Source organism: Chlamydotis macqueenii, chromosome 26, assembly GCF_036417535.1.
Source record: "Chlamydotis macqueenii isolate bChlMac1 chromosome 26, bChlMac1.mat, whole genome shotgun sequence".
NCBI lineage: Eukaryota > Metazoa > Chordata > Aves > Otidiformes > Otididae > Chlamydotis > Chlamydotis macqueenii.
Window position 1 is genome coordinate 4242383 of NC_141581.1, and position 25229 is coordinate 4267611.

Below are 25229 nucleotides of genomic sequence, written 5' to 3' on the forward strand. Positions count from 1 at the left end.
TGCAGCTCTGAGTTTACTACGGGTGTTTGAAGCGCGGCAAGGTTCAAGCGGGAACGGGGTCGCCTCTGAAGGAAACGGAGCTCAGCAGAATGGAAAGAGGGGGACCCTTGCGTGCACCGGCGCAGCCGCTCATGTTCCCGAGGAGAGAGGAGGGATTCAAGCCTTCAGCAGGGGCGGGGAGGAAACCGGTGCAGTCTCCAGGGCCGCTGCCGCTACTTCCTCAGGGTTCTTCTGATCCAGAACAGGTAGTTGGCAATGCGGGCGTAGACCCCGGGTGGGTGGTTATACCCGAAGGAAACGATGCCTTGTGCCACGTTATTGCACACCAGGGGCCCGCCGGAATCTCCCTGCAGACAGATGGGAGACTGGTTTTAGAGGCTCGTTCCCTGTGGGAACAGGTTTCACCTCGGTCCCTCCCTGCCCAGGCACTGCCAGCGGGGCCGTGTCCCCGCTCCGCTCTGCCGTTCTGCTCCTGCCCCACGCGCCCTCCGTGCTGGAGCAGCCGTCCAGAGCAAAGGAGTCGGGGCTGTACCCCGGGGATTGCGCATGGATCATGGCGTCACGGCATCCGGAGAGCTACAAATCACACGCTTGTCACCTCTCCCGGGAACCGGCTAAGCCTGGGCCAGCAGCAGCCTCCACTACCAGAGAGCCCGCCTGCCCCGCGGCCGAGCCCCTGCGCTGTCGGCAGCCCGTACCTGGCTGGAATCACTGAGCTCGTGGAAGTCGCCAGCACAGATCATGCCAGTGTTGAGACGCGGATAGAAGTAGGTGCATTTCCTGCGGCTGAGGATGGAGACTTTGGTTTCAAAGAGCTTGTTGGTCGCCTGGTCGTTATCGATCCTGCCCCAGCCGGCTACGCTGCACTTGGTGCCTGTGCAGAGGTCGCTGCTGGTCTTGGGCAGTGGAATGGTCTTGACGTAGCCATTGAGAGTGGCCTTTGCTGTCAGCTGGGAGAAAGCAAGGTTTTTGGAGAAGGCTATGAGCAGAACAGTGGAAGGACTCTGTGTGTGCAGAGGTAGGGCAGGTCTAGCAGGACATATGGCACGGCAAGCTCCGGTGAGCTGCTGCGGACAGGGCACGCAGCTCCAAGCCCTGGCCATGGCTCCCTCCACCGTCCCTCCCATTCCTCCCTGCCTCCGGTGCTCACAGGCAGAAGCAGCTGATGGTTTGCAGAAGGAGCAAACAGCAAGAACGTGCTCTGCCCAGACCCCACGAGACCCACGGCCGCACCCTACCCTCCAACCCGCCGCCAGCCGCAGGAGCGCCTTACCTTGAGCAGCATGATGTCGTTAGACCAGGTGTTGGGATTGTAGTCGGGGTGCGGGTAGTATCTGAGAACTCCCCGGACCTGCTGGGTTGTTTCTGGTTCGAGGATGTTGTGAGCCCCTAGGATGACCGTGGTGTTCCTGGCCGTGGGAGCAGAGGGGACAGGGGACAAAACAGGGTGAGTTTCACCTGCTTCTCTCCTTTTGCAGGCAGGTGGAGAGAGCGGCTCAGGGCAAAAGGAAGAAGAACCTACTCCAAAATTACTCCAGTGATGGACCTCATAGGTAAGGGGAGGAAGAAGGGGATGAAGCCCCTGCGTTAAGCACTCACCCCATGCAGTGCGCGGCCGTCATCACCCAGTCAGGGGCCACCAGGAAGCCTCCACAGTAGAAGTCGTCTACCTTCAGGTACGCCATGTAAGGGTGGGAGTGGGGCTGAGCCTCATGGCCCCCTACAATCTGACCCCGTAGAGCACCTGCAAGACACCCCACCGCAGGATGAGCCAGTGGCTGCCGAGGCCGGAGCCCGGACCAGCAGTGTCCCAACAGCGGCACCCCAACTTACTGGCGTTGGCCCATGGGCAGGAAAGCAGGAGCAGCAGGGCCAGCAGCGGCTGGGGCTGAGGCCGGGGCATCTCTTCCCACAGCGGGACGCTCTCTCCAAGATGTGTGGAAGTCCGAGTCTCCTGGTGCCCAAGGGCTGGTTTTATACCCTGGGGCCAGCTGTACCCAGCAGCCAGGAAACCATGTGCAATGGGCTGATTGCGCTAATGGCAGCCGCGCAGCATCTCTGCAGAGCTATCTGCATCTCCGCTGCCCCACGTGCCCCGTGGCTGTGATTGATGGGCGATAGAGCAGCACAGAGAGGCCAGGGCAGAGAGGACGCGGTACGCCGCGGTCCCAAAGCCTCAGGGGTGCGGCCCGGGAGAGGGGGCCTGGGGTGCTGTTGAGGTGTGATTTGGCATTTCTCCCACAGCTTGGCTGCAGGACAAATCCCGTCCATCTGCTTCAAAGCATGGTGGTCTGTCCTGTGCTGTACCTTCAGCAGCCCACGCCATTTGCTCCTGGGGGTGATCCGGTCACTTCACGCTTCGTTGCCAGACTGCAGATGCTTTTCCCCTCCACGCTTTCCCCTCTGCAGCCGGTCTGGCCACGAGCACCTCTGTTCCAATGGGACCAGGGCCTTCACCCACCTCGCTCTGAATTCTCTGCACTCTCCCTTCCCTGGGAGGCTCACAACATCCTCAAACCAGAAACAACCCAGCAGGTCCAGGGAGTTCTCAGATACTACCCGCACCCTGACTACGATCCCAACACCGTGTCTAATGACATCATGCTGCTCAAGGCAAGGCGCTCCTGCGGCCGGCGGCGGGTTGGAGGGTAGAGTCCCTTTCCACCCAAACCATTCTACGATTCTGTGACTCAGGAGTTTGCATTTGTGGCACGCTCACTTCGGAGGGATACTGAGGGATGAGCACCTCCAAAGCTCCCATCCCATCCCGTCCCATCCCACCCCATCCCATCCCATCCCATCCCATCCCATCCCATCCCATCCCATCCCATCCCATCCCATCCCATCCCATCCCGTCCCATCCCATCCCTCCCACGCCTTTCACTGCGGATCAGCCAAAAAAGTCAAAACCTCAAACCTGTCACAAAGGAGGGAAAGGTGGGACACCACGGGGGACAGGGTTAGGGATGGCCCACTGGTGATGTGTTTTGGTGGGATGACTTCCAAGTAATCACCTTTTTTTTTTCCTGAGGGGTGGGGAGGTGCTTTTTATAAAGCCGTTTACTTTCTGCTAAATGTTTTTGCATTAAGGAAACGCAAGTTTCTAAAGAAAAGCCACTTAAAGAAAAAAAATCAACAAAACTTTGCCATTTGAGGTCACTGATGTGGTCTAATGGAGGTGATCCTGACACTTTCTCTTTCATGTTTTTGTTTTCTGGCAAATCCAAAGATGCACTGCAGAGACCCTTTTCCTACAGAGACCCACCAACACCACCCCCCAATTTCAATGAACTGACACCCTGGCACAACAACTGTGCCTGGGACTACTCTGTGAAGTGCCAGCTCTCCAGGGTTTGGTGTCAGCCCAAGTCAGAGGGGCCTTGCTGGCTCTTCCCGGCTCCTCCAGGGCCAGTTGGTGACTGGGATGCGTCACTGGAAAGATCATCGCTTGCTGCTGCAGGGTAGAAATAATCAAAGCTAGGAAATGCAACCAACCGACGGCCAGGAGCGATCAGTCATTTTTAAACCAGCGCAACTCCACCCTTCCTGGAGCAGAAAAACACCTGTGGGCAACTGGGTGCCTTGGCCGATGCTGGGCTGGGGCCACGCGACGGGGACACGGCGGGTGGGGAGGTGGGGAAGGGGCCTTGTGGGACGGAGATGGGGATGCTAGCTGTCCATGAGCCAGCCTGGCCAGCCCCACCAGGCAGAGCTCTTCACGGGGCTTCCCCCCGGGGACGTTTTTAATCGGAATGTCAGAAAAGACAAGTTTTCATCAGAACTGTGCAGCAGCACAGCAGGAAAACCTCAACAGAAATCATTGATATTTTATCTTGCGTTTGTAGCTTGCTGCCTTTCCCCCGCGGCTGCTCGTGGCAGCCTCATCCCAGGATCCGTGAGCGCCCCGCCACAGCCACGGCTTGGGCAGAGGGTTCAGGGGGGGCTGCAGCTGCCGCCCACACCTCCCCTGGTCCTTCGAAGCTCAGCACTCAGCAACCATCAGGCAGCTTTGAGTAGATCGTGGAATTGATCTGAAGGAAAGAGATGAGAAACGTTGCAGGATGGGGGTGTGTCGTCCCCCCCCCCCGCCCCTCTTCGTTTCAAAGAAAGAACATCTGAACTGAAACGGTGGCAAAGGAGAAGTACCAAGATAAAGCTCAGCCTGCGTCTGTGCAGATAGCGGTGGGCAGCCGCTGCAGGACAAGAGCGCTCCGTCGTGCGGGTGCCCACGAGGCAGGGAGCTGGGCGGGCTGGCAGAGGGGCAGAAGCGAGAGAGCGCGGGCAGGGCAGCAGCAAGGGCTGGGACACAGCTGAGGCGGCTTCCCAGAGCCGGTCCCTGTCACGATGCACGGTGACACCGCGGCGTGCCTCACAGGTACTCAGTTCCGTCCGCTACGGAAAGGCCAAACAAGCCACGTGCTGGGATAGAGCAAGGAGCAAAGGTTTGCATCACCGGAACGGCTCTTGACAAAATAATCAGTCCTGCATTTTAGGCAGCACCTGATGTGCTTGTGGAAGGGGCGTTAGGAAGACCCTATGATGCTTTGCTGGTCCAGAGGACCTGGCACCCCATGGGTGAGTGTGTTAAGCTCCGGCCATCAAAAGCATTCGCCTCCCACCTGCCCCACGCTCCCCGCAGCTCTCCCTGACAAAGAGCTCGCTCCTCCAGAGGCGGCTCACGTGCTGCCAGCTGTTTGAGAAGCTACTTAGGGCCTCTGACAAGGCAAGTTCCTCCATCCTCCGGTCTTCTAGGGATGCCCCACCAGTTCTGTCCTGAGCAGACCCATCAGCTGGAGGCTCAGCCTGAAGCAAGAATAAAGCAGGGGTGATGTGCAAGAATCACATTGACCCTTTTGATTCCAGTGTTGCATTTGCACAACCCGTTTCGGGGGTGCGCTCTTTGTGCTGAATGCGCAACCTCGCACTGCTCTTCTCTGGATCGCAGAGAAAGGCCCAGCCTTCCTGCTGATTTCCACTTCTTCAATCTTCGGGTCATCTGCTGACTTTATCAGCATGAGTTTCTTTCCACGTTGCTGATAGAAAAGACCAAAACACCAGCTGAAAGGGTAAATGTGGAGGATGGACCCATCGGCTTTTGATGAGAACCCCTCTTGCTTGCACATGACTTCCTACAGCAGGAAATTCCTTTGCATTTTCTGCTTGTCTGCGCTGCGATCCAGACTGGGATCTCTCCGCTCATCAAGCAGTGGGTGGACCCCTAGGACCACTCCTTGCTTGCCATGCTGAGGTAAGAAATGTCCCCTCATGTCCCCCCTCCCCGGGGCCCTCTCCATGGCTTTGTCCCAGTCTGGAGGGACTCCACACAGGTGGAAGCAGAAAGCAGGGCACGGCTTCTGCTGTCTTCCTGAGTTAAAAGATGCTCTGTCTTCCTCTTCTCTATCCCTCTTCACAGCTGTTTTGGGTGGGGTCCACCCTGCACAGAAATGTGGTTGATGTTGTAACTTCCCTTTTCCCACTTTGGTAGGTACGAGTCTCACTTGTTTTGCACAAGGAGCCCTCCCCACTCGCTGCTCCGCGCTGGGCCTCAGAGGAGCAGCTGGAGAGCACGACTGGCTGCTGAACCTCTCTCCGGCAGCAGGAGCCTCCGGCCAGTCATGACAGGTAAGTCACACAGCGAATTCAGCAGCCGCGGTTGGGAAGAGACTTTATCTCCAGTCAGGTTTTGCAGATGCAGGGTCAATGACAGACACGAGCATCACAAGCACGTCAGGACTCCTGGGGTCCCGTCCCAGTGCAGCCCCTTGCTCCTCCTGCAACGCCAGGCGAGAGGCAGCAGCTTTGCGCCCCTCCTTCCCTGTCTGTGACCTCGACAACGGGAAAATCCTGACCCATCTCTGGCCAGTGCTCGGAGAGATGGAGGGGCGCACGCAGGGCTTTGACCGGCCGGTTTCCTTGGAGCTGGGTGCAGCTGAGCCCTAGCTTCAGGCACGCGGGTGCCCGGACCCGCTGCACGGCCAGGGCAGGACCTGGACGGACGTGTCCTGAGAGACTGGCAGGGGCTGGGCCCACAGGGGAGCCCAGAGGGATGAGAGCACGGAGCTTCCTCCCGGAGAAGGGTGGATGGGGGCGCACGGGGCAGCCGATGGAGAGGCAGTTGCTCTCCGCCAGGCACAGGGGTGGATTTAATGCCACAGAAGGCAAAGGACCCAGCGTCTCAGGTGGTCTGGGTGCTCTTCCTAGCACTTGGCTCGGTTCAGCCTAACAGACGCTACCCATCGAGGTGGGAGGTGTTACCCTATTCGCCACAGCCTGCCCTGACTCAAAGAGGGACCTGACACGTTATTTCATCCATATCCCACCTTCAGAGCTGCAGCAGAGCTGAGAACAGGCAGACCCTTACTGAGAAACCACGGCAGCTGTCAGAAACAATGTCAATGCTCCAGCTCACAACAGGAAACTTTATTAAAAACAGGAAGGCCATGCTCATGTATGGACTTACAAAACACCTCACCCTCTTCTCCCCTTGCTCTTTCAGCGCTGCGGGGCTGGCAGACGGGGCTCTAACGCTCACCTCCACGCTGGGTGGGGCTGCTGGGCTCAGAACCCGTCCTGTGTGGCAGAGCCCCACAGCTGTCATCAGCCCTCAGACAGAGGGTCCGCTCTGCTCCAAACCCCACCTCAGCCCGTGCTCCGCTGCTCACCTACACGCAGAAGATGGATGGTCCAGAGCTGAGCTGGCTGGTGAATCGCTCCCGTTCCCTTCCACTGGGCTCTGCTCAATATCCTGAGCTCAGACTTGACCTGCTCGACACGAAAGCTTCCTGCCTGCAGCTGGCTGCCATGAGGAACGTCAACATCATCCTGCAGCACTATAACTTCACAGGCAAGCTGACCAACCGGCACTCTGGGGATGAAGGCATGGGTTTAATCCGCACAACCTTTGCCATCATCAGCTGCATCATCATCCTGGAGAACCTGATTGTGCTGCTGGCCATCCTGCGCTGTCTGCGAGCCCGCCGCTGGGTCTACTCCTGCATCGCCAGCATCACCGTGAGCGACCTGCTTGCAGGCATTGCCTACCTTTCTAACCTCTGCCTGTCGGGCAAGAAGACCTTCCAGCTTTCACCTCAGCTCTGGTTCCTGCGGGAAGGCATCCTCTTCATTGCACTGGCTGCCTCCACCTTCAGCTTGCTCGTGACCGCCATCGAGCGCTACAGTGCCATGGTAAGGCCGATTGCCGAGAACGAAGCCACCAAGACCCTGCGCTTACGCACCCTGATCATTTCTTGCTGGCTGCTGGCCTTTATCATTGGACTGCTTCCGCTGCTGGGCTGGAACTGCCTGTGCAACTTCAACGCTTGCTCTGTCCTCCTGCCTCTCTACTCCAAGAACTACATCCTCTTCTCCGTAGTCATGTTCAGCATCATCCTCCTGGGGATCATCATCCTCTACATCTCCATTTTCCAGCTGGTCCAGACCAGTTCTAACCAAACCAGTTCTCGGCACAGCCGCAAACGCTCCCTGCGCTTGCTCAAGACTGTGCTGATGATCCTGGGCGCCTTCATCATCTGCTGGAGCCCCCTCTTCATCCTGTTGCTCTTCGATGTCTTCTGTGAGACCCAGACCTGCATGCACCTCCACAGGCTGGACTGGACCTTGGCTCTGGCCATGCTTAACTCGGGCATTAACCCCATCATTTACTCCCTCCGGAGCGTGGAGGTGCGCCGCGCTGTAGGAAGCCTGCTGTGCTGCTGCTGCGTCAGGGTTGGGCTTTGCAAGCCCGGGAACTGCTTGGTCATCACAGACATCAACTCTGGCTCATCCACAGAGAGCTCCCTGCGCCACTGGGAGAGCTTCCGCAACTCCGCAGCGCTGAATGCCCGGCCCAGAGCGCCTCTCTCCAGCAACTCCAGCATGATGAGCAACGTCCCCAGCTTTTGAGAGGAGGCCGCGGGGAGAGCAAGGGGTGCCAGACAGCCCACCAAGACCTCACGCTGCTGCTCCTGACCTGGCAGACCTGTAGCCTACACGCAGCTTGGGCTGAGTAGGCGCAGCCCCACCCTAGCTGTTAACCGTGGCCAGGCTTTCCAGCCCCTTCAGACCAGGATGTTGCTTCTGCGCGGGCGCAGCGTAGGGACAGGCGTTGCTCCTAGGACGGGACAGAAGGACACAGGCACGGTTTGGGATAGATGCTCCGCTGAGATGCTGTGCCTGGGTTGTGAGCGGACCCTGCTCTGCGTGTGTATGTGTATAGATGCTCTACCCGCCCTGATGAGGGTATTTTCCCCCAGGACACAGCGAGGAACTGGGTGGGTTTGCCCAGCCAGGCTGCCCCCCGACCCCTTGGGATCAGGCTGGGCTGGCAGCGCTGCCGTTGCACGTCACGCAGGGCTGAAGGTGATGCCTTAGTCTTCTCCTGCAGTTAGCAGCCTTCTGGAACTGCTGCGACGGGCACAGCTGCAGGTTTGGTGTCTCGCCAGGGAGTAAAGAACAACTGGGTTTGCAAGTGTGTGCAGCTGTGGGGCACCAGGAACCAAGGGCCCACTTGTAGGACAGCACAAACCAGCCACAGGATGGCGGAGGGCTGCAGCAACAGCCCAGTCCCTCGCCAGCGTGCGGAGGCTGGGCACTGTGCCTGTAACAGCGCTCGCAGCCTGGCAGCGAGAAGTAAGAGTCCTGCCGAGCCTCTGGGCACGGGGCTGCACCTGCAGCGGCAGCCCTGGCACCACCACGGGCGGAAGGAGGTGCCCACAGCGAGCGGGCAGTGTGGTGCCATCCCTGGCAGCGCTGCCTGCTCCCACCTGGCCGAACCTCTCAGGCACCACGTGCCTACACGGCAGAGGGTTCGCGGTGCTGTGGCCTCCCAGAGAGGTGAATCGCGCTGCGGCAAATCTGCCAAGTTCTAAGGTCCCCGCGCAGGGGAGGCGCCCGCTCTGTTGGCAGCGGGAGTTTGAGCAGCAGCTTCTAGATGGCTTTGCATTCTGTTGTCTCCCGTGGGGTTTGGCTCACATCTGAACAGAGGGAGCAGGAATTGTTTCCTCTTCCTTTTTCGGGCCAAAAAGAGTGCATCCTTCCAGAAACCTTTTTGAAATCAGCGCTTGCAACAGAACAGATTTGCGAGAATCAGCCTGGAACAGAGTCATCACCCGGCAAGAGTGGGGTGGAGCCTGCCCCAAGTTCTTCTGAAGTTCAGAGCAACTAGGGAAAGGAACGGAGGGGTCTGATCCCGGCATGACTTCTCTGAGTGCTACCACTTTCGGAGAAGGGGAAACTGCGCCAGGACAAGGCAGGCTGGGGCCGGCAGAGGCTTCTGCTGAGCTTGAAGACCTTTGCAGCAGGGCTGGGGCAGTGACGGGGCTCGAGCAGCACCAGCAGCTCCCGAGGAGCCAACAGAACATGCAGAATGTCCTCTGGCACGGGGTGGAGGGGGCACGATGACACCCAGGTGCCAGGCCTGCAGGTTTCATGCAGAAGTTCACTGTAGCCAGGTGTCACCACCGGTACCGAGAGGACTGTGCTGTGCTGCAGAAAACGGCCGTCTCCAAAACAGCCCCGCTCCTGCCTAGCTCTGACAGGGACCCCGCCGGGGCCCAGAAGGCATCGCCAGCTTGTGCCGCAGATTCTCCATCTTCCCTTCCCTAAGCGAGTGGAAAATCAGAGCAGCACCCAAACGCCGCCTCGCACCACGCGAGGAGGCCAAAGCCACCCCAGCACCGGGGAGGAGACTTCAAACCTGCCGGCCCGGCGCCTCGGCAGGAGACGCTGAGCTTCCAGCCCCTTTGTTTTTCGCAATAAACCTAGATGACAAGAACGCCTCTGTTTGATTTGCCACGATTTTATCTCCCTGCAGGTCAGGTGGACGAGGGGCCTCTGCACGGCACAGCGGGCTTGGTACCGCCCAGGGAGGAGGCGAGGCAGCCGGTACGGGACAGGGCTGCGCGCCAGGGCCCCTCGGCTGGCGCAGGGCCTCGCCAGCCGCCCCACACTCCGCGCAGGCCCGGGACAACCGGATTCCGCACCCCCCCCCCGTCCCCTTCCCGAGGCGGCACAACCGGACGCAGCGCGGCGCCCCCTGCACGCAACGGGCTGCCAACGACTACAGCTCCCAGCGTCCCTTGCGGCGGGGAGTGAACTACAGCTCCCGGCAGCGCCCCGCGCGTGTGCGTCGTGCGTGCCTCTCCGCGCTGCGCGTGCCGGTGGAGCAGGCCGCAGCGGCGGGGCAGGGGGCCGCGGCGATGCTGGAGGAGGCGGGCGAGGTGCTGGAGTCGGTGCTGAAGGCCTCATGCCTGCCGCTCAGCTTCCTGCTCTTCGTGCCCGCCGTGCTGCTGCTCCTGGGCCCGCCGCCCGCCGCCGAGGCGGCCCACGAGTTCACCGTTTACCGCATGCAGCAGTACGAGCTGGGCGGGCAGCCCTACGGTGAGAGACCGCGCGGCCCGGCCGGGCTCGGGTCCGCCACCGGCCTGCGCCAGGCCTCGGTCCTCCGGGAGGGCGGATCCTGGCCGCGGCTCCCTTCAGGGCCGATGGGGCCCGGGAGGAGCCCCGGCTCTGGGGAGCAGCCCCGGGTAGGCCGCGAAGCCGCGGGCGGCCTGGGGGAAGGCGACCCAGCTCGGAGGAGGCTGCGGGAGAGGTCGGGCCCTGGGAGGCTGCGGCCAGGCCTGGGTGTGGGCCGCAGGCGGGCCTCGTCCGGCCGGCCGAGTATTACTGCCCGGTCCCGGCACGAGCGGGAGGGTGCCGAGAGCTCTCGCGTGGTGACCTGGAGGGGTCCAGGGACCCTGCTGCGTCCTCGCGGGCTCCTGTCTGTGCTGAGCTCCCTGTGTTCGAAGTAGTCCGGCTGCGGCCGTCGTGTGTGCTGGGGAGTCTGGCCACGAGCTCAGTTTTGTTCTCTTGCCTTTCACTCCTCTACTGACAGGTTGGTTCTTCTGTCTCAGTTAGCAGCGTCTGTTGCCCCAGTGTCTCCTCATTTGAGAGTTGTTTATTTTACAATTCTTCCTTTCTGTTACAATTGCCCTCCAGTTCCTCTGTTCTTTTACTTCCAAGCTGCTGGTTGTGCAACACGTTTCTTTGAGTCAGAAACGCAACCTGTTCAGCGAATCATTGAAGTGTTGTAATCCTGAGCTGTACTCCTTCCCGCTGTGGGGGTGAATCAGGTGGTGTTTCTGAGTCTTCCGTAGATTTTTTTATTCCAGATCAGAGCACGTGCTCTGTCTGTGGGTGACTCTTCCTGCTCTCTGTGTCCGTGAGGCTCAGTCCCTAGATCTTTCAGGTCTTCATAACATCAAACATCAGTAAAAGTTACGAAATGCCAGCTGTGCCTGCACGCTTTGTAAGCACTACAGGTGCTACTGGTGGTTTCTGAATATCTGAAGTTGTTACTGGGTTCTTCCATCACCTTTTCTCAAAATGTGTCCATGTCTTGACACCTCGGTTGTTTGAGAACCTCGCTGGATCTGAGGTGGGCTCTCTCATGAGGGTGTGAAGTTTTCTCATGTGGTGGTAAATCTTTGTTGTCAGGTTTAGTGGGGGCAGCTGGCGTGTGTTTCAGCTGGCTTTGACTTTGCTTGCCTGCGTGTTCTTTCCAACCAAGTGCTCACAACGTGTTTTGAAATAGTTTGTGTACTCTCAAAAAGCCGCACGTTGTGTTTTGAGGTGCTTGCAATTAACTTTTTTACGCTGTTTCTTTCTCTGGAGCATTTTAGCTCAGTGGATTGTGTGTTTCCTTTGTTCTTTGCCAGTCCCTCTGGGTAGCTGATGTTCCTGTTCCGTGTGTGTTCTGAGGCCGGGTGTTCTTCAGGATTAAACCCGTTTGGTGTTTCAGATTCTCATATTCTTTCCAAAAAGCCCCAATAGAGATTGTTGCTGAGCCTTTTCTTGCAGGGGGGAGAAGAGTTTTTTTTGTGAGCAGCAGTCGTACAGCGACCGAAGAACGAACTTGGCCTTCCTCGAATGCTGCTAGAATAGAGTTCTCTGGATTGTAAATGAACCATTATTAAACAGTTCTCTGTAGAGAAACTGCGGAAAATCAACTTGTCTTGCTGTGCTGTCGGAAGATACCCCTGGTATTTCGCTCTGCTTAGGTGTCAGAGGGTTGTCCTGGAGCAGAACTCTGGATCCAGGCTTTGCTGTGTTTACACATCACCGTTTCGGGAACGGTGGAGCGGTTATCCTCATCATGGATTGTTTTTCTCTAATTGGGAGGGGGCTGCTGTTAAATATTTGCTTGTTAAACGGTGTGGGAGCTCCGTGCAGAGAATTTAGATGATGCCTTAACTTCATTTTTGGGTGTATGGCCTTCACTGATACCATGCAGATTTTTCTTGCTTAGGTGATTTGACCTTTGATGAGACCAAACTAAGGTTAGAGTTAAGTTAAGCCAGGTTTAAATCGAACCTTTAGCAACGCTCCTATTTGGCGTAGCCTGGGGCGCCTCCTGGAGAACCTTGCTCCTTCCCTGGCTGCCTGGGGATTTGGTGTGATGAAGTCTTCAATGCAGATGCCAGAGTTACAGAAGAAGAAATTGGATTCGGATCATTACAAATTGCAAGGTGGATTTGAGCGTCTCGATTTGTACGGGATGTCCTTCTGGTCCCCTCGTGGAGAATGCTGGAGCTGCTGGCAAGCCTGCTGTTTTCCCAGAGGGCTGCATTTGCACGTGGGGGATTTCATACGCTGAAACTGAGAGTAGAAGGGAGCGAGCGGTTGGGAGCAGCCTGCTCATTTGTAGTTTGCTCAGCAAAAGAAACATCCCAGTGGGAGCTGGAACAGCCCTTTGGGTGGAAATGGGGTAGCCATGTGTCCTTCACACAGCTTGCACTTCTTGGACAAGGCGGGAGAGATGAGCTTAGCTCTCTGCAGGTCCTGGCTGCTCTGAAGTTCCTCAGACTGTTCTGAGAAGGAGCTAGGCTCCAGCAGAGGGGATATGATGAAATCACGTACAAAACCTCTTGCTGTTCTCTCCTCGCAGGCACCAGGAGCGCGGTGCTTAACACGGAAGCCCGTACTGTAGAAGCAGACGTCCTGAGCCGCCGCTGCGTCATGATGCGGCTGGTGGATTTCTCCTACGAGCAGTACCAGAAGGCTCTCCGCCAGTCAGCTGGTGCTGTGGTGATCATCTTGCCGCGATCTATCTCCTCTGTCCCGCAGGATGTTGTAAGGGTAAAAAAAAAAAAAAAAGCAACATTCCCTTTCTCTTCCAATGGGAGCAGTGCTTGAGAGGGAGAGAGGCTTGGGTTGCTGCAGGGCTGAAAGCTCCTGTTGTAATGCACAGCAAATCTTATTCTAGTTTCAAAACTTAGCTTTCTCTCTCTGCTCTGGTTGTTCTTTTTTTTTTTTTTCTGCCTTCTTGCGTGTTTAGCAGATGCTAAGTTTGCCTCTCACTTAAATCCTCAGCAATTCATGGAGATAGAGCCGGAAATGCTTGCTATGGAAACGATCGTGCCAGTTTACTTTGCAGTGGAAGATGAAGAGCTGCTGTCTATCTACGAACAAACGCGGGCAGCTTCTGCGTCGCAGGGTTCTGCCTCGGCTGCAGAAGGTGAGTTCGAACAAGTCGGAGAAAGATTTAGAGGAAGACGGGCCCCATCCCACCTCTGGGAGCAGTCCACTGTGTCATATGCACCACAAGACACGTTTACGTCACGTTTATTCTGTCTTTGTTAAAGTGCTTTGAGATTTAATGGAAGGAAAACACAGTACGAGAGAGAGCATTACTTGGCTGTATTTGGAAATACAGTTGCACGGAGTTAAGTTCTCAGCTTCACACTGTTGCAAGTAAGATAGAAAGCAAAACTCAGGTTAAATACAGCACTGAAGATTTTCGGTAACAGTAGCGTGTTGGTAGAAGCTGCAGCTTTTTATCTGACGACAGTTCAGTGCTTTCGTGTATTCCCCTGTAAGTAGCTTTACTGTCTTACTGACCTGCTGCTCGTGATTAACTTTAGGACTGCTGGAGAAAAGGTTTTGTTTTAGCCAGCTCAAAATACTAGGATTTCAGGACAGAATGAAAATGCACGGTCACCAGGATTCCATGCCAGCATGTAAACACAAGCGACAAGTGAGAAAGCTTAAATGGTTTAAAGCTGGTCTCTCCAGAGCTCAGTTAGCAGAGAAATAAAGGATGAAACTTCCCCAGGTGTATGGTTTTTGATCTTGTTTTGGTTTTTTTTGTTCTAGTTCTGCTGCACACGGCAACTGCCAATGGTTTCCAGATGGTGACCAGTGGGGCTCAAAGCAAAGCTATCAACGACTGGCTCATACCCAGCGTGGAGGTGAGTCGTACATGGATTCAAACGGGCAGCGCTGATGGGCTGCGTTCTTTTATTGTGACTTTGCCAGACATTTGGACTGACAGGGGAAGTCGGGGGAGTCTCAGCCAGGTAACTGCAGACTCAGCAGGCGAGGAGGAGTCAGGCTGTCTTTGTACAGGTGCACGAGGGGCGATGCAGAGTGACACTGATCTCTTTCCTCTGCAGGGAAGGCTTACGGGGCTGGGTGGAGAAGACCTGCCTACTGTTGTGATAGTTGCCCACTATGATTCTTTTGGAGTGGCTCCAGTGAGTATTCTTTCTTCCTGCAGCTCTCTGTTCCTGTTTTTTTTTTTTCCTGCGGGGCCTCTGCCTCTGTGTTTTTTCTTGGCCTTAAAGACGTGGGGCAGTTACAAGCGGAGCATGGTGGTGTTCTGCCTTGACGGCTGCTCTGGTATGTGAGAATAAGTGCGGGGTTGTCACCTTACTTCTGTCCCACTTCATCCGGCAGTGGCTGTCGCATGGTGCTGACTCCAACGGCAGTGGTATCTCGGTGCTACTGGAACTAGCCAGGCTGTTTTCCCGGCTCTACACCTACAGACGTACCCATGCTGGGTAAGAAACTGCCCTGTGCTTGGTTGAATGTGTGTAGCAGAGATCAGGTGAGAAAGGCTTTTGCTCCAGACCCGCGGATTGTTACAAGCAGTCCTTTACTTATCATAGAATCACAGAAGGGTTTGGGTTGGAAGGGACCTTCAAAGCCCACCCAGTCCAACCCCCCTGCAAGGAGCAGGGACATCTCCAACCAGATCAGGTTGCTCACAGCCCCGGCCAACCTGGCCTTGGATGTTTCCCGGGATGGGGCTTCCACCACTTCTCTGGGCAACCTGGGACAGTGTTCTACAACTCTCATTGTAAAAAAATTTTCCCTAATATCCAATCTAAATCTACCTCCCTCTATTTTAAAACCATTGCCCCTCGTCCTGTCACAACAGGCCCTACTGAACAGCCTCTCCCCATCTTTCCTGCAGCCCCCTTTAGGCACTGGGAGCCGCTCTCAGGTCTCCCCGGAGCCTCCTCTTCTCCAGGCTGAACAGCCCCAGCTCTCTCAGCCTCGGCTCACAGCAGAGCTGCTCCAGCCCTCTCAGCATCTGCGTGGCCTCCTCTGGACCCTCTCCAACTGGTCCATGTCCTTCTGATGCTGAGGGCTTCAGAAACAGACACAGTCTCACCAGGGCAGAGTAGAGGGGGAGAATCACTTCCCTCGACCTGCTGGCCACGCTCCTCTTGATGCAGCCCAGTGCATCAGAGCTCTTCCTGTGCTCTGTTTCGCTTCCCTCCAAGTGTAGCTGCTGGTAATGGCTAAGCTCCTTCCCTTGGTTTCTTTGCCGTAGTTCTGCTCCAGCTTGGGGACAAGTGAAGGGAATGACGTGGGGAGGAGATTCCATCCTCAAGCACTGGGAGCTCCCCTTTACCCCGCAGTGCCCTTGCCGTAGCATATGGCGCGTGGGAAGCGTTTGTTAATGGATGGCTGTTGTGATTTCACCTTCACCTCCAAGGCTGAGTAAAGCAGTTCTGTAGGCATGGAGTGCAGCGTGCTAATGCTTTTCTGTCTCCTTTGATGGGCAGGTATAACTTGCTGTTCTTTGCATCTGGAGGTGGCAAGTTTAATTACCAGGGAACCAAGCGGTGGCTGGAAGACAATTTGGATCACACTGGTGAGTAACGGGCTGGCGTTCCAGCATCTTCTGTGGCAAGGCCTCTGTTAATACCAGTGTGTTAAGTGGCTGGTGTGTCAGCTCTCCTGTAAGAATCTCCTTGCTTTTTGGGGATGGAGATCCCAGCACAAAGCATAGCAATAAAGGTTTGGATTTTTCTGTTCCAGATTCCAGCCTCCTGCAGGACAACGTAGCGTTTGTTCTCTGCCTTGATACTCTGGGCCAAGGCAATAGCCTTCATCTCCATGTCTCAAAGCCTCCCAAGGAGGGGACCTTGCAGCATGCGTTTCTGAGAGAGCTGGAGATGGTAATGAAAAGCGTTTTGGGTAGATGGGAAGTTGGGACTTACTACGGGGAGCTATAGCTCTCCAAGGTCGCTTGATTTGAAGCGCAGACAAATCCTTCTGCCACAGTCCCAAATGAAGCAGAATAGATCTGCTGCATTTTCCACTGCGCTTTCTTATGACTTGTTAGTTGCAAAAGCTGCCCTTTCTGTAGGGACCCTTTTCTGATTTCTGAAGTGACGTTAAAACAGCTTTTTAATGGCTGTCACTGCACCTTACAAGTGGAACACAAGAAAATTTGGTCTAGGTGGACCGGGTGGCGCAAGATGGGACCATGCAGTGGGCAGCGTGACACTGTGGATGGCTTGTCCTTTCCCTCAGGTTGTTGCAAGCCAGTTCCCAGAGGTGAAGTTTTCCATGGTACACAAGAAGATAAACTTGGCTGAGGACATGCTGGCGTGGGAGCACGAGCGTTTTGCAATCCGACGCTTGCCAGCGTTCACCATCTCCCATCTGGAGAGCCACCGGGACAGCCTGCGCAACAGCATCATGGATAGGAGGTGAGAGGCCTTAGGGAGGGCGGCAGTCGAAATCCAGCCTCATGACTGCTTGTGCTGTTCTAATGGATGGGTGAAAAAACAGAGAGCTGGGCTCCGGATTCACTCTCATGCTTGATGCCGTGAAAAAAGGTGGTTTCTGGAGGAAGCTGATCCCGTTGACAAGTCCTCTTTTGCTTTAGAGCGCGAATAGACACTAAGGCACTAACCAGGAATACCAGGATCATTGCTGAGGCTTTGACAAGGGTCATCTACAACCTAACAGACAAGGTAAGAGCTGCCCAGCGAGCAGTGCTAGCCAGACTGGTCCTGCCCAGCCGAGCTTGCTCTCACCAATAGCCTGGGTTTTTTGTTTTGTTTTCCTTTGCAGGGAGCACCTGCAGATCTGCAGATCTTCACGGATCAGATGGTGAGCACAGTGCATTTTTGTAATGTGTGGGGAGAAGAAATCAAGAGTCTGGGAGAGAGCTCTGGTCTCACTACATGGATGGTTGACTCCCTTTCTGTGGTGGTGTTTTTCTGCAGGAGATCCAGCAGGAACAACTAGAATCAGTGATGGACTGGCTGAGCAGTCAGCCCAGGGCTGCCCAGCTGATTGATAAAGACAGCACCTTCCTCAACACCTTAGAATATTATATGGGTCGCTACCTGAAGGATGTCAAACAGCATCACGTAAAGGCAGACAAACGGTAAGAAAAGAGATGAAAGAATCAGCCAGGGCATGCAAACTAGCTTCCTCCTGCAATGAATTTTGTCTCGGAGCTGCAGCTTTTCTGGCTTCTTGGCATGTAGCTGGAAGTGATTGCTCTTTTCTGCTCTCACGACAGTTTTTGGTTCATGTTCTCTGTTCTCCCACAAAAAGCTCTTTATCATTTGTCACAGCACAGTAACGGGTCCCAGCAGCTTCCTCTGTCTGAAGAGCTTGGTTTTTTCACTGTTTTGGTTCTACCCTTCCCACTCTGAGTGCTGCTTCAATCTGAATGCAGGAAAAGACTAAGGTCCCCTGGAAAGCTCTCTTTAGTTGCAAAAAGGCAGCTTCCATCCTGTCTGACCTGCTTGGATTGAAGCAGTTTAATGAACACAGCAAGGCGTCTTCCGCGTGCCTCTTTTGAGACAGCTGAACAGCCTGTGTTCTGAGTTGTGTCTTTAGGCTTCTGATTGTAGGATAAGAAAGACTTGACAGCTAAAATCAGTTCAAAACTAGCATGCAAGGCGCTCATGCGTGCCTGTCTCTGGATGAACTCCTTGGGAACAGAGGTCTGGGCTGTCCTTACTGCATTCTCAAGAAGTGTAATACACCCTAAAGAATTTCTTCTTTTCACAGGGACCCTGAGTTTGTTTTCTATGACCAGCTGAAACAGGTGATGAATGCGTACAGGTATGGAATTCCCTTGAGCGCGTTGATCTGTTGTCTCTCTCCGTGGCAGTACCTGCTGTGGCAAAGTAATATGTCCTTCCTCTCTTGCAGGGTCAAGCCAGCGATCTTTGACCTGCTTCTGGCTGTCTGTATCGCAGCCTACCTTGGTGTTGCTTATCTCGCAGTGCAGGTAAGAGAAGCAGGAGATCAATGTATTGCTTTCCTCACTGATCACGTTAGCTACAGTAACTGCTGCTTACACGGTCTCAGCACCAAAGTTGGAACAATAATGCCACCCTGCTCTGAACGTAGCAATCCAGAATGGCTGGCTGTTGTGATGTGTATGATTTTGAGTATCTCACCTGGCTGTGCTGAAGGCAATCTCTTGCCATTCTAGCACGAAACTATTTTGTAGAGCTCCTTCTCTTGGTCAAGGACATGCACAACTCACTTATTAAGCTATTTTGGCTGTGTAACAGCTTCAGACTAAAACTTCTCAAGGGAACTAAAATCTGCTATAATACTAAGGGTTTGTAGCTTGGTTATTACATCGAAAAGCAATTAATCAAAGCAGAATCAAAAGAGGAATTAAGTGAATTTCTAAGTCACTGATGAAACTGTGAAAGAGAAGATCCAGTTAGAGATTCCCAGTAGCTCACAATCTTTTTTGTTTGCCTTGTTCACTTTTACATTCCTGCAACTGCCAGCAGCAGTGTTTCTGCAGTGACCATACCATGCACGTGTAGAAATCTGAAGCTTTCTCCTCCCCTTCAGAAGGAACAGAATTGCATCCAAAAATGTAAACTCTTTAACAAGCGTTTGCATTTTCACAACGGGGGTGATACAGGCCTGCACAAGCACTTCTGTAAGCCGTCACTTGCTGTACAGCTTCAAGTAACTGGCTTCATTGTACTAATTCCTCCTAATTCACCACGTCTCGCTCTCTTCAGGATGAGAGTGCTGGTGGATGATCTGAAGAAGGTATTGCATGTGCACGTTAGTATAGTTTTAAGCCTTCTAGTAAGTTTTCTCTCTGCGTAGAGCACAGTGATTTTATTAGAATTTACAAGGGCTCGTGGTTACTTGTCTTCCTTCTGTTTCCAGCACTTTGGTCTCCTCTACAAGATGATACAGAGATTGTCCCTCAAAACCAAGCAGCAGTGAAGCAACAAGTCATCACTTATACAACAGCACTGAGCCATCGGTGAGCCCATCAGGAACCTTCTGCCTTCCATTGAATCCTGCTGTTTCCCTTCCTCTGTCTCCTCTTCGCTACTCTGTAGAGGGGAGGAAGGCAGAAACAAAATGAAATTTTAACTCTTGTGCACCTTTTAAGTGCTTTCTTCACCACCTTCCCCTGACTTGCACCATGTCTGTTTTCCTTTGCTATTTGGCGAGGGGCAGGTTCAGAGACTTCAGTAGTTCCTGCAGGTTGCTTAAACACCGAACAACTGATTCTGAGCAGCTTCTGTGAGTGTAAAACCAAGTCCAGCACCTCCATGGACACCTGGAAGCTGAAACTACAGAGTAGAGTAACGTGTTCGCTCTTGCCCAGCAAGCAAGGACTCAGAGAAGTTGTTTAAAATGAAAAAAAAAAAAAGCGCACATGCAGATTAAAGAGAATACTGTTAGCATGTTTTCTTGTGGCACCTCTTCCTGAAGTTCACTGCCTGGCTTTAGGAAGGTGTGCTGAGCAAGCAGTATCTGCAGCAAGCATCTTGCATTTGTTTAGACTGTGCAATAACTCATTCCCTTTTTGGAGGCGCACTGTAAAAAAACAAAACAAAACAAAACAAAAAAACCTTGACTGTTATTGACAGAATGAGGAAAGATTGTTAAAACGGGTTCCTTGCGTTCGGGTTCTTATCAGGGTGGGTTCTCTCCTGTCACTGTTGGAGGATGCATTTTATTTTGTACTTGATTTCTCTTTAAAGTTGATGGTCCTTGAACAGTTCCCGGCTGCGAGCGCTCCGTGCTAAATTCTTGCTCGGTTTTTAAGGGGTGTTCTACAGTGCCAGCTGCTGCAGGATGGTGTTCTGTGCTGTTCCGTGTGTTTAAACGAGCTGGTTATATGAATAGCAACAGCAGCCCAGCTCCTGCTGAATTCTGGTCTGTAATCCCTTCAATCTTCATTCCTCAGTTTTCACTTCCAGATGGGTTTTGGATTTCGGGGTGTTTTTCCATGTTCACCTGCATCTCAGGGTCTCATTTTGCATTTTTCAGCTCTGATCTTTCTGGAAACACTGTTCCTGGCCTGCACATATGAGCAAGTTCCCAAAGTGCTTGTTGCTGTCCTTTCATGTGCTGCCCCCAGTATGTATGAAGGGAGACAGGTCACTTAGCTATTAAAAAAGCAAAACGGAACAAAAAAAATGAAGTTTTGTGAATGTCATTTTAAACCTGGCTGTTTCCAGAACTGTACCTGAGGGAGCGTATCTTGGAACACACGCTTTCTGTTGCTTTTATCCTTGAGCAAACCTTCTTTTTAGTTTGCTGATGCTTCTGGATGGAGGGAGCTACGTAGTTGCCCAAAATAGTTGCCAGTGCTGTGCAGAGATCAGGAGGGCCAGGTAACCAGTTCCTCAAGCATTGTCATCATCTGACATTAAAGTCTTTTTCCTGAATTCCACCATCTAAGGTAAGCAGGATACTTGTCACCACTTTCTGTTGAGAGCTGAATGCCCTTTCTGGGCAGTGCTGCACTTTGTTTACCCCCAAGTTCTTCTGGAAAATCTATCAAGATACTGACTACAAGTCCTAGGCTAGTTACAGTTCTAGATGTTCTGGTTGCATACCACTCAGCAACGTTTGCGTCCTTTCTGTAACTCATTCTATGCAGATGAGGTCTCTTCACAGGCCACGGTGACTACCTTTTTCTAAAAAAATGACTACTTGTATTTAAAATAGCATCTTTTACAGAGGCTGAAAAGCTCTTCTGGGTTTGAATGAATGTGTTACCTTTTTCTGTATGCAAGGAACATTCAAGCTGTGCGTCCTTGTCTGCACCACAGCTGCGCTTATTAGGAAGGGGTTGTTGTGGCCAGTTGCTGTCCTTCTCCTTTGGATGGTGACCAAAGCGCTGATTTCCATCCATTTTTGTTCGTTTCACTGTAGTTTCCTCCTTGGAGTACCCTTGCCCCATGATGTCTGCGTTCTGATACTTTAAATACGTAGCAACTTATTCTTTCAAGGGTCGCTTCTTTTCCAGGAGCCCATGCCGATGTCAGTGGCTCACTGGAACATCAGCAGGTGGCATGGCACCAAGCTCTCCTGAAATACCAACCCTACAGGGAAACTTGCCTTTTTCTTATCCATCGAGTGCTTATTTAAAATACTTCTCTCTGTATGCGTGAAGCGTTCCTGACACTCCTCTGCCAAATGAATTTATCATGACTTCAGAAGTTGCTGGAGTGGCTGGAAGACGAGTCTTGTTTGTTCTTTGCTGACTTTTATGCTCTGCCCTTAGAGACTACGTGTGTTGTGCTACGGGAAGGTGCATGCTCTGAACTGTGTGGGTTCAGAACGTGCACAGTACGGTGGCTATTTGAGGAACTTATCTGTAGATTCGGAATATTTGGAAGTAGTTTCAGAGGCCTCCGGCTGCATCAGACGTTTCTAGTGTGTTACACTCGGAGAGGGGGTGTTCCCTCCGACCCAGCAGATTACTTAGCCAGGCCTAATGAAGCTCTGTTACTTCACTGAGAAAAATAGAAAAAAAAACCCCAAAATTATTAGCAATCCTGCTGCAGCTTGACTTGATGCCTATAAAATTTGCAAGTAGTGGGCAAGAGAGAACAGAACAGGCCCAGAGTGTTCTTCCTCACAGTGGAGACTGTCAGCCTTTCGTCTTCCAGATGAGAAGCTCAAACTTCAGAGTCAAAAACTTCCACCAGTACAACCCAGTGTGGTTGCAGCTATGTCCCTGTCGAGGTTGTAGCGTTAAAGCAAACACTTGTTGTGTCGACAGTCAACTGCTAACGCTCCTGATGCGGTGCCAGAAGCCAGTGGCAGCTGGCTGAAAGAAAGGGGAATAGAGGTAAATGAGGAAAGTTCATAAAGCTGAAGGGCAATTGTCCATCGCCCTCTCCTACACGAGGGTAATTTGCCCTGTAATCTGATTGTGTGTCTGTAGCTGACTGCCGTGGAAAGCAGTTTTTACTGCAGATAAAGGTTTATGCCTTTGAGCAAAGTGCGTGTACACTGAAACTCAAATCTGAGATTGTTCCAGCTGTGAGAAGGTGAAGTTTGACCGAGTGCCCATCCTGGAAGTGAACTGAGTTCCCACATTGCTCTTTCCGTTGGGAAGCTGACAGAGAAGCTTGGAAATAGACCCTGCTATTCTGCTAGATTTTGGGGAAAAAACAAAACAAAACAAGAAAACATGGTGCTGATCCATACTACAGTATTCTGTCACCAACACAACACACAGGCAGAAATCCAGCAGCTGTTCTGGTCAGATAAAAGTTCTCGACAGCGTTGCAGAGGAGCTGTGTGTAGCTGATTCTCGTTGCCCGTATTTTTACCTGTTCCTTTTATCGGTTTTCCTGGCCTGGAAGGAAGAAGCAGGGGAGCACATGTCCACGTATACACAAGTGGCTAGCAGTTGATGCTTCTAGCCATAAAACAGTTTTCTTTGCTAGATGTCTGACTTGACCTGTTGTCAAGTGCTGTCCTGTTGTCCTGGTGCTGTCAAAGTCTGCAGCTCACAGAAATCTGGTTTTCCAACAGGATTTAAGCACTGAAGCTCTTCGTTCTGTCTGTCTGCTCCCACCCCCACAGGAACTAACAGGGATTGTATGTGAGTAGTTTGGACTATTGTAGTTGATCTCCCAAATAAGAGACGTCGGTGCATTTTTACAAGTACTGCTGTGCAATGTGAACTCCGCTCTTGTACTCAGCGCTAAGAGGAAAGATGCTGAAGCCAAAATGGAAGGAGGTGCCCCAGTAGCTGTGGCTGGAGGAGCCACCACAATCTATTTAGACATTTAAAACCACAGATACCTCCAAATTGTTGTGGGGGTTGGGTTTTTTTTTTGGGGGGGGAGGGGGAAGGAGGGGAAGATTGATTGTTTTAAATTGTGCACTCTCATGTTGTTTGTAACACAAGTGAAAACACAGAGCTGGGTTTTACATTTAAGAGCCATTCGGTCTTGATTTACTGATCTGAAATTGTGGAGGTGCTACTCTCTGTCTCAGTAAATTTGGCCTCTGGGTACTCAAGTGTGGGCTCCTGCTTGCTCACTTTGATCTGTTTAGTTTCCATTTGTAGTTACTGGATAGCAACTTCACGTTTATAATCTAGAATGTTTGCAGCTCAGGAAAAAAGAGTTGATTTATCTAGCAATGGTAACTCAATTATTTATCTCTTGTGTGTCCTAAAGAACAAATGTATATTGAAGTGAATATTTAAAAGCTAACAGAAAATTCAATGCAGTTGATTTACATATTTTTTTTCTGATTATAAATGTAATAATATTTAAATATTTTAACGTTTTTCATTTCCTTATTTGTTTGTCCTTTTCCCTTGGAAAAAATAAACTGAGTGAGTAGGCTTGATGAACAGAGTTGTTGGAGAACTGTTTGCTGCTGGAAGCTCAAAAAATTGGAATCTCCTTGCATTATTTGAAGGAATAGACCCCTGTAAGAGCTTACATCATCCCTTCTCTATAGTCAGAAGTAAAATAGTATGATAGAAAAACATTTACAAACCCTGAGCAAGATTTCAGCACTGTGAGGTGAGAAAATTCCCATTGATTTGAAGGGGGGAGTGCTGATTTGAGGCAAGACAGCTTCAATAGGGTGAAAAACGGGCTACCTGAGAACCTGGCAGCAGCTGTGGTAGGGGCTGGCTACCCGATGACTGTCTGAATGCTTAAAAATGTGGCAAGAAGTCTGTTCCCTTCGCTATGAGTCTCAGGAACCGCAGGGACCAGAGCTGTGGAGCAGGGAACTGAGGGGTTGTGCTTCCCTTCTGCCCCCTCCTAACGGCCCAGGGCCTGAGGCCTTCTCCTCGCTGGGCCCCTTCTTGCTGTAGGGACGTGTAAGGCCCGGGCTCCGTGCTTGCCCAGCAGCCTGGCTTCCCCGTGGGCCGGCGGGAGCCCGGGGAGGAGGGAGAGCCGCTGGCACAGCTTCCCGGGTGGGGCTCGGGCCCAAGGGCCCGCTTTTCGGGCAGGGCAGGGGCCCGGCAGCGGCACCCAGCAGTCGCAGTGTGCCCGGCAGTGTGTGTGTGCCTCCTTCGTGGCCCGTGAAACCCGTGTGCTGGTTCAAACTGGTGATTTTTCTTTCTAGAAAAGAAAGAAAGAAATGTCTTCTAAGGCTGAAAACAGAGGCCAGACCTTCACAGGTGACAGAAAACCCTCAGGGAGAAGGCAGTGGAGAGGAGGGCGTATTCCAGGTACTGGAGGGCAGGGATCTGCTCTGGGAACACGTCCTCCTCCTCTTTACACAGCTCTCCCCTCTGCCTCCTCTGCAGCAGAGCAGTTTTGTAGCTGAGCTTGTTACCGAAATCCGGAATAAAACTCCTTAACAGCAATGAGAAGTTAAGAAGCAGGCACTCCTTTATTGCAGCGCTGGGCGCACGGGGGATCGCTCCACCCAGCGTGCGCGCCTGTCTGATTCAATAGCACCCTTAAATACACATTCGATACGCATATTCAATAGATTTTACAAGATATTGTCATGCATAAACATCAACATTCTGATAAATCTTTATAATACGCCTCCTCCCACTCCTGCATGCTAAGTAATTTGAATCGGGGGGTCTTTCTGGCGGTCTCGGGGTCGTCAGAACGCTCCCTCCTTGAAACCTCCATATACAGATCAGAGAACCAGGTCGCCTTGCCCTTAAATCTTCTGGCTTGAAAGCAACGGCTCAGGGCCCCACCTGCATAACTGGTGCCTAACCACCCCGACATACCGGACTAATTAGGATAAGGATATGTTGCCTTTCTAAGAGAAGGGAGTTTTATGTTTCTTCTCTGGCTTGAAAGTGACAGCTCAAGGCCCCAGCTGCATAACTGGTGCCTAGTTCTGCCACTATCCTAACTACCCCTGACATACCAAACTAATAAGGATATTTCATATATAAAACTTAACCCTGTAGTTCTATGGTT

At 52.9% G+C, this 25229-nt stretch overlaps 3 protein-coding genes across 10 annotated transcripts; 2 read left to right on the forward strand and 1 right to left on the reverse strand.

The window, feature by feature from the left end:
• LOC104473489 (mast cell protease 1A) lies at positions 1–2011 on the reverse strand. The gene is made up of 5 exons (XM_086767274.1): positions 1834–2011; positions 1600–1744; positions 1274–1409; positions 699–950; positions 1–347 (listed from the first exon to the last, which is right to left on the reverse strand). Exons 1-5 carry the CDS (start codon positions 1901–1903, stop codon positions 213–215), a joined length of 738 nt encoding a protein of 245 aa, XP_086623400.1. The 5' UTR covers positions 1904–2011; the 3' UTR covers positions 1–212.
• A 3533-nt stretch (positions 2012–5544) lies between these two features.
• Positions 5545–9772, forward strand: S1PR4 (sphingosine-1-phosphate receptor 4). The gene is made up of 2 exons (XM_086767612.1): positions 5545–5622; positions 6497–9772. Exon 2 carries the CDS (start codon positions 6676–6678, stop codon positions 7900–7902), a length of 1227 nt encoding a protein of 408 aa, XP_086623738.1. The 5' UTR covers positions 5545–5622; positions 6497–6675; the 3' UTR covers positions 7903–9772.
• A 367-nt stretch (positions 9773–10139) lies between these two features.
• Positions 10140–23677, forward strand: NCLN (nicalin). 8 transcript variants are annotated; one of them, XR_015261150.1, is made up of 17 exons: positions 10140–10377; positions 12923–13113; positions 13348–13492; positions 14131–14225; positions 14430–14510; positions 14713–14816; positions 15831–15919; positions 16087–16226; positions 16585–16763; positions 16943–17030; positions 17131–17169; positions 17286–17449; positions 18085–18138; positions 18229–18307; positions 18828–19098; positions 19222–19321; positions 19522–20221. XR_015261150.1 is itself a non-coding variant. In XM_086767244.1 (16 exons), exons 1-15 carry the CDS (start codon positions 10197–10199, stop codon positions 19279–19281), a joined length of 1689 nt encoding a protein of 562 aa, XP_086623370.1. In that variant the 5' UTR covers positions 10141–10196; the 3' UTR covers positions 19282–19321; positions 20341–23677. The 8 variants fall into 8 exon arrangements, 6 of the variants coding, with proteins under 6 accessions (XP_086623370.1, XP_086623372.1, XP_086623371.1 ...); XR_015261149.1 differs by having other exon boundaries at positions 19222–20221; XM_086767244.1 differs by lacking the exons at positions 18828–19098; positions 19522–20221 and adding an exon at positions 20341–23677 and having other exon boundaries at positions 10141–10377.
• The last annotated feature ends 1552 nt before the right edge of the window (positions 23678–25229 follow it).

What these genes read in the sequence shown, in the direction of transcription:
- NCLN (XM_086767244.1), top strand. Translation starts at nt 10,197, where the DNA reads ATGCTGGAGGAGGCGGGCGAGGTGCTGGAGTCGGTGCTGAAGGCCTCA. An exon ending in AGACAATTTGGATCACACTG is followed by an intron (nt 15,920 to 16,086) that starts GTGAGTAACGGG and finishes TTTCTGTTCCAG; the next exon opens with ATTCCAGCCTCCTGCAGGAC. An exon ending in AACAGCATCATGGATAGGAG is followed by an intron (nt 16,764 to 16,942) that starts GTGAGAGGCCTT and finishes CTTTTGCTTTAG; the next exon opens with AGCGCGAATAGACACTAAGG.
- S1PR4 (XM_086767612.1), top strand. Translation starts at nt 6,676, where the DNA reads ATGGATGGTCCAGAGCTGAGCTGGCTGGTGAATCGCTCCCGTTCCCTT.
- LOC104473489 (XM_086767274.1), bottom strand. Translation starts at nt 1,903, where the DNA reads ATGCCCCGGCCTCAGCCCCAGCCGCTGCTGGCCCTGCTGCTCCTGCTT. An exon ending in ACGACATCATGCTGCTCAAG is followed by an intron (nt 951 to 1,273) that starts GTAAGGCGCTCC and finishes GCTTTCTCCCAG; the next exon opens with CTGACAGCAAAGGCCACTCT. An exon ending in AGCTCAGTGATTCCAGCCAG is followed by an intron (nt 348 to 698) that starts GTACGGGCTGCC and finishes ATCTGTCTGCAG; the next exon opens with GGAGATTCCGGCGGGCCCCT.